General features: G+C 46.1%; 1 protein-coding gene across 7 annotated transcripts in view; it reads right to left on the bottom strand.

Moving 5' to 3' along the window:
• B4galt4 (beta-1,4-galactosyltransferase 4) overlaps nucleotides 1–6,777 on the bottom strand; it is a 27,835-nt gene that overhangs the window by 1,854 nt on the left and 19,204 nt on the right. For 6 of the 7 annotated variants that reach the window (XM_005344989.3, XM_026788258.1, XM_026788267.1 and 3 more), the window contains 2 exons: nucleotides 5,922–6,044; nucleotides 2,679–2,783 (listed from right to left, as the gene is read on the bottom strand). In XM_005344989.3, coding sequence (XP_005345046.1) covers nucleotides 2,679–2,783; nucleotides 5,922–6,044 — 228 coding nt within the window. Of the gene's footprint in view, nucleotides 1–14; nucleotides 81–2,678; nucleotides 2,784–5,921; nucleotides 6,045–6,777 lie in introns of all 7 variants that reach the window. The other variant, XM_026788271.1, reaches the window with a different exon arrangement.

Genomic DNA, 6,777 nt, shown 5'->3' with positions numbered 1-6,777 from the left:
CCACGGAGAGTAATCTGTAAGAACAACTTGATAGGCCATCTGTTTTCCAGACTCGTGACATCTGGTTTAACAGCTTCATCGGAAGGAAGGAAGGAAGGAAGGAAGGAAGGAGAGAGAGAGAGAGAGAGAGAGAGAGAGAGAGAGAGAGAGAGAGAAGGCAGCACGCATCTCCACTGCTTTGTCCTGCTCCAAAGTGTAGCACAAGTAGTTTTACAGTTTACCATCCCTGTTGAGTTCCCATCACACACACACACAAAGTGTTTTCCTTACTCAATAGACATTAATGACAGCCAAGTATTTGTGAATTAACCTCTACACTGGGCCCTGGACCAATAGAGGACATTGCCTCCAATGGGTCCATCTATAGCGCAGAGGGGTGACCAGAACCACTGATAGAAAAGGGAACAGGTTCTTGGCTGAGCATCAAGGGATCTCTGCTCATTCCACTACTGCAAGAAGAAAGCTGTCTATAGACAGAAGGGTGCATAGCTGTCATCCGAGTCTCAAAACTAGCGTGTGCGTGCATATGCGCAGGAGGATAGATTGAGGGGCACCTTATTTCATGAGAGTCTAGGGAGGGACATCGAGAAGGCCAGTTTCACAGAGGCTTAAAGACATGACATTCATGAAGGGAAAAAGGAGAGACAGGATGCTCTAAAGCAAAGACTACCAGACCACTTGGGCAAGGGGCACAGACCGACAAAAGAACAGCACACATTTGAGGAAGGATAACCCACCCCTGTGGCTGGACTGGAGCAATGGGGTGGAGAAGGGAGCACTGAATTGTTCTCTAGGAGCTCGGCCGTGACAATGACAACATGGGTGGGGAGCAGAGGCACAGTGCTGAGCTGTATAACGTCAAAGGAGGAACAAACACAGTAGGATTCACTGGCACACAGTTGAAATCATGCAAAAACTAATTTCCGTAAACCAAGAAACAGCCCAAAGAATTAGCATTACGACAAATAATTATCACAAAGTTCAGCAAAATGTCGCCTACGTCAGCGGTGAGTGTGAAGAGGAGGGTGTGGGTTTAGAGAGGCCACACGGACATCCCTAAGGGGTCCGCCTGGGTATCAAGATGTCTCATGCTTGCCAGGTAATTTGTAAGTATTCTCTTATAAATATTAAATAACAAACACAAAAATGCACAGTTGTTGGACTGATAAAGACTGGAATGGCAGAAAAGTCTATTCTTTTGAAACTGTTGCCTCTAACGAAAGAGCTAAAAGACTATTTAACACCATTTTAACATGCAGAGCTAATAAGAGGGCAAAAAATGCTTGAATATAGCTTTTCATCAAAGGGAAAAGACTCAGAATAAAAAACATAAATTTTTCCATCAAAGCCACAATGTGTTTATCTGCTAGAGTTCCTTCGTGAAAGGGCCAGAGCTGGGTAGGACAAAACAGCGCCAAGTAGGCCATCACCCCTGTCCAGAGCCCAGAGCAGAAAGCTCTCAAGGATGGCAGTGGCTACATCCTCGGGATTTGGGAGGTGGCTACATCCTCGGGACTTGGGAGCCAGCTTGGAATGCTCCACCTGGACAGAGTCAAGAGGATTTTCTTATCCAGAACATGAACTACAATTTGAAGGACGCTCAGGGATACCAGGTTACTATTCTGGAAAACGACTCATCAGTGCGGGGCTCTCACCCTTCAGGCTGCCCTGCACATAGAAACTATACCCCAAGGTACTCAAACAGCTAACGAGACTATGAAGATGGGATGGTAGAATCAGGATATCACAGCTTTGCAACCCTTGATTTAAGCGATAAGCAACAGGTGCTAAAAACAAAGTCACCAGATAAAGATAGGATGAGATATCTCAGAATGAAGAGATCAGGCTGTCAATGCCCACGTCACGGAACAATCCTGACACCAAACCTGCCCTCCTAGTTTATAAAAAAAAAGAAAAAAGAAAATAATAATATAATAAAGCAGAGGTCACAAGAACACATCAAATCTCCAGGTGATAATTATCAAAAATTCATAAAGGGAGTGATTTTGAATCTGTTGGATAAGCAGCCTAGTATGTTCAACAATAAACCACAAAACAAGAAAGAGAAAGGGTAGGGAATGGGGATACGCACTCAGAAGTGAGACAGCTGGGGTCACTTGAGGCTCAAGGGGACTACCTGGACAATGAAACCCTGTCTCCAAAAAGAATCAAAGGAGAACTCAAGATAGAGTGATCATCCTGACAATAACGTGGACCTTGTTTATTTATCACACTGAACAAACCGATGCGCTTTCTTTTTTAAAGGTCCTTATTAGACAATCAGGGAATCCTAAAAGATGATTGGACATGTGGTAACATAATGAAGTACCTCATTAGTCTTATTTGAAGCATGATATCAATACTATGGTTCTTCTTACAGGACTTTTTATATTTTAAGGATGCATGTGAAAATATGTACACAGATGCTATGAAAAAGAATCCAGTAGGACAGAAGGAAAACTCCAGAAGGAAAAAGTGGGACAGAAGCCAGGAGTTCGTGATCATAGAAATAAGGGGTCTATGTTCTGTTCTCCCTTATTTGGGTTCTGCTTTAAAAGCTCCTTCATCAAAAGGTTTTAACAAGGTGTACGGGCTTATGCGGTCAGTCCGGCCTGGTGTGTTGGCCACACAAGGGACTCAGCACCCCGCTGGAGCCAGGTGGGGCCTCCAGAGCTTACCGATCCACATTCACCTCGTTGCCCTTGTCTCTGGTGTGGAAGATCATAGTGTATTTGCCCACATCGGGATCAGGCCGGGAGATTTTCATTTTGTGGAGCTCAACCCTAGAAAAATAACAAGGTTTCTTTTGAGATCTAGCCCATCTCTTTACCACTAAACACTTAAAAAGAATTACCTACAATTAAAAACAAAAATCACACACGCACAAACACACAGAGGTGGCTGGAAAACAGTGTGATGCTACTCACAGCCACGATGAGACTAGTCACTGTGCTCTGAAACCAATGTGCCACCAGACACTTGGCAGGAATTAGCAAACAGTACATCCTATAACCCTATGCAATTGCTAAAACACGTGGCAAAAATTTCAGTGTCCTATTTTAGAAAAAGATCATCCAAACACTAAAAGCAGCTTCGAATGGTAACAGACACCTGTAGCTCCAGCAGACTGAGTGGAGATGCTGGCCAGAGGCAGGAGGTGCTAGGAGAAACCAAGGCTAGCCTAAACCTCACAGTGAGTTCCAAGCTGATGCGAAATGCAGGTGAGACCCTATCTCACACACAAAGAAATGATATTTAGCACTCACTAGTGGAGAAACGCCAATCTGTAGTTAATTGTTTTTAAAAAGAGGAAACCTGATAAAAATGTTAATTTTAATGCCTTTCAAAGGGCAAGACCATCAAGTCTGTCAGACTCTAATTAATAATGCTGTCTCGTCAGAAGGAAAGGAAGGGCTGTGTAGAGCTGTATTCTTTAAAGCCACAAACCAAGGTTGTCTCAGCTCTGTAACTGACAAGTGTGTTGATCAGCTCATCCCACCAGACCTCAGCCTTACGTAGCAGTGAGGCTGGTAGCATAGACTACACATTTCAAAGGCTCAGGTTTACAGGATTCCCTGGAATGCGCTTTGCAGACGCAATGCACTCTATAGGAGCACAGATGCGGTGCTCAACCTTAGCAAATCTCAGCCGGTGTTACATCCTGCCCTTCCTGGGGTATCCAGTGCAGGAATGGAGATCTGTTCTGCAGACCATGATGTTCCCATGAAGGCAGGACAGAAGGACAGAAAAGCAAAGGGACATGGGAAGAGGAAGAACCCCCTCACCCTGGGATCTAGCTGCCTTTCCTGCAGGCAGAAAGGAAATTTCAGCGCTGCTGATAAGGCCAACACTGTCTACAGAGATAATGCAAGGTTTTCCTACAGACACCTCAAACTTCAGTGCTGAAGACAACAGTGTCTGCCTGGGCCAGAATGTTTATAGCCTTGAGTTTTTCCATGGTAGTAGGCCTCTCTCATCCCGAAATCTAAATAACCCATCTCCTGAAACAACATTCCAATTTGATTTAACAAGGAAATTCTGGGAGAGAAATGAGCAAGTCAGCTCATAGATTTTTAAACTCTACTCAAGCATTAAGTGCTGCGTAATCTTTAAACCTTGTTGTGGGTCTGGAAAGATGGCTCCGTGGTTAAGAGCACTGGTGGCCCTTCCAGAGGACCTGAGTTCAATCCTCAGCACCCACTTAAATGCTCACAACCTGTCTCCAGTCCCAGGCAGATTCCGATGCCCTCTTCTGGCCTCCACAGGCACTGCATGTACATGGTGCACAGACATGTCTGCGCAAACAAAACACTCATATATGTAAAATAAAAATTAAAGATTAAAAAAATTCTTAAGCCTTGTAATTTATACCCTTTAAACATTCTAGAAGTGCACGGGATCAAAGGTGTGTGCATTTGTGTGCATGTGCTTGCACACGTGAGACAATTTCCCCTAGAGAAGCCCACACCTACACATGGGTGTGTCTTATTCTTTCCCTAAAAAACCCTCTATTTATATGAACACCTGCACCTAATCTATATTAAGAACATCTTTAAATAAATTCCAATTCTGCTTTCTACTGACTTGTCCTGAAGCTCTTTTCTACAGCAAGCCGAGATCTCGGAAGAGAACCCTGAGGCTGCTGAAGGCAGCAAGCCTAGCACTGCTGACACAAAAGGAAACCAAAACCGAGGGGTTCCCTCTCCCTTACAACTGAGGAACAGCAGGAAATGAGACTGCATGGGTAGGTAGCCATAGCAACAGTCTACTGTTCTCTCCAGCTAGGTGGGGCAAGGGACCTGGGGGAGAAAAGAGAGCTGGCTCCCTCTAACCAGTTCTGTCCCTACCCTGAAGCCAACCGTCTATGGATTGTGATTGCTGAGGGGCTGGACAACAGGGTGCCCTTATGTAGAAAAATCTCCCTTTTCAGAGACAAGGCAAAGGCTCTCTGCCCACTAGGAACAAGACTAACCAGCATGAGGCCTTAGCTCCTTCCCACAAGCCCAGTGGGAATTTGCTAGTCACATGTCTATTAATTCAGAACTACAGCTGAGAACATACTCTCCAACAGGCAGTGGGGATGGGAAGAGGAAAAGGTCCCCTGGCTGCCAGGAGGCCCCCTTGTGATGCTAAGAACTCTGACATATGGGCCATAGGCTTTTGAACAGTAATTTCTGAGTAATGGGAATGCCTTTAACCTTCAAGTCACAGGAAAAAAAGGAAGGGAGGGTGGGAGAGAGGGAGGGAGGGAGGGAGGGAGGGAGGGAGGGAGGGAGGAAGGAAGGAAGGAAGGAAGGAAGGAAGGAAGGAAGGAAGGAAGGAAGGAAAGTTCTGGAGAGGGAACAGGGAACTAAAAAAGGCTAGGCATTCTGGGGAGTTTCTCTCAGTCCTCTAGAGCAGAGAGCTGTCTGAAGGGATCCAGGAGTTACACCAGCAGCCCAGAGGGAGCCTTCCAACTCGGTAGCTCCCACACCGCATAGCTAAAGGACACCCTTGTCTTCTTTGGGGCATATGTCCCCTCCTTAGAGAAGACAGCACTCTGCTCCACATGCTGGGAACAGTGTCAGGGCTCTGGGGGTCTGAGGAAAGCACAGGGCTTACAGGCCATTCTCAGAGGGGCAGTCTTACAGACAACCTTGAGTTTGGTCCTTCTCATTCACTAGTGGAACCCAAGGCCCCCCATGAACACCTCTGCACCCCACACTCAGCAACAGACCATCCTCCTTGGTTTCTAGGCTCCCAGTGACAAAGAACAATTTAGGTCATTCTGCCTTCCCTCCATACCCGGCCCTCCCTGTCAGCCCAGCTCTGCAGCCCTATGACCTGCTGGCCTGGAATTCACAGAGCTACACACAAGCACAGGTTTCCAGAGTCATCACGGATAGCAGAGCCCCATGAAGGCTCCCTTCTCTGCTGTTCACCTGAGTCTGAGGTCATCGTCTTCGCCTCCCCATCCCCAGTAGTTGTTAGAGAATCCATTCACCTTGAAAAACTGTTCTCTGCTGAGGGCAGTAACACCCCCAAAATATTTATTGTAGCGTAACCTGCAGCAAAAGAGGAAGAGAGAAAGGTGGTGACATTCAGCACAAGAACCCTTTGTTCCCACAGACACTCCAGCACTCCCCAGCTCTGGGAATGGTACTCCAGGAACACTTGAGGATACACCTCCACCCATTTCCTCCATTTAGTCTTTCTCATGTCTCTCTCCCTGTTCTCCGGGCATTTGATCTGCTATTGATATCACTGAGCAAGATGACCCCACTAAGCAAGGTGACCCCCACATCCCTAGTGCAAACCCTAGGCATGCCATTATAGAAACAGATTTAGTCATGTTAACCAGATTATAATCAAGGCAAATGTCTCTGGGAAATTTTTATTCTGTCTCGTAGCTCCAATCCATGGTCAGCTGGCTCCATTGCTTCCAGGCCTGTGGCAAGTGAGAATTTCATGATGGGAAAGGTATGGCCAGGGGAGAAGGCACTAACTTCATGACAGTCAAGACACAAAGATGAGGAAGGGGAGCAGGATAAAATCCACCCCCAAGAACACACTTCAAGTGACTTACTTCCTCCGAGTAGACCCCACCTCTGAAAATACCCATCTCTTTCCATTAATGCTATCAGATCACAAACCCATCAGCTAAACCACTGATTAGCTCAGAGTCCTTAGGACCTGTCTCTAGAGATGCCCTTATACGCACTTCTGAGGTACATCCAACTAACTCATTGGCACTTCTCAGTCTAATCAAGTTTGACAACCAAGACTGACTATGACAAT

The sequence above is a fragment of the Microtus ochrogaster genome, chromosome 2 (genome assembly GCF_000317375.1).
Source record: "Microtus ochrogaster isolate Prairie Vole_2 chromosome 2, MicOch1.0, whole genome shotgun sequence".
Taxonomy (NCBI): Eukaryota; Metazoa; Chordata; class Mammalia; order Rodentia; family Cricetidae; genus Microtus; species Microtus ochrogaster.
This window is presented reverse-complemented; position numbering and strand designations above follow the sequence as displayed.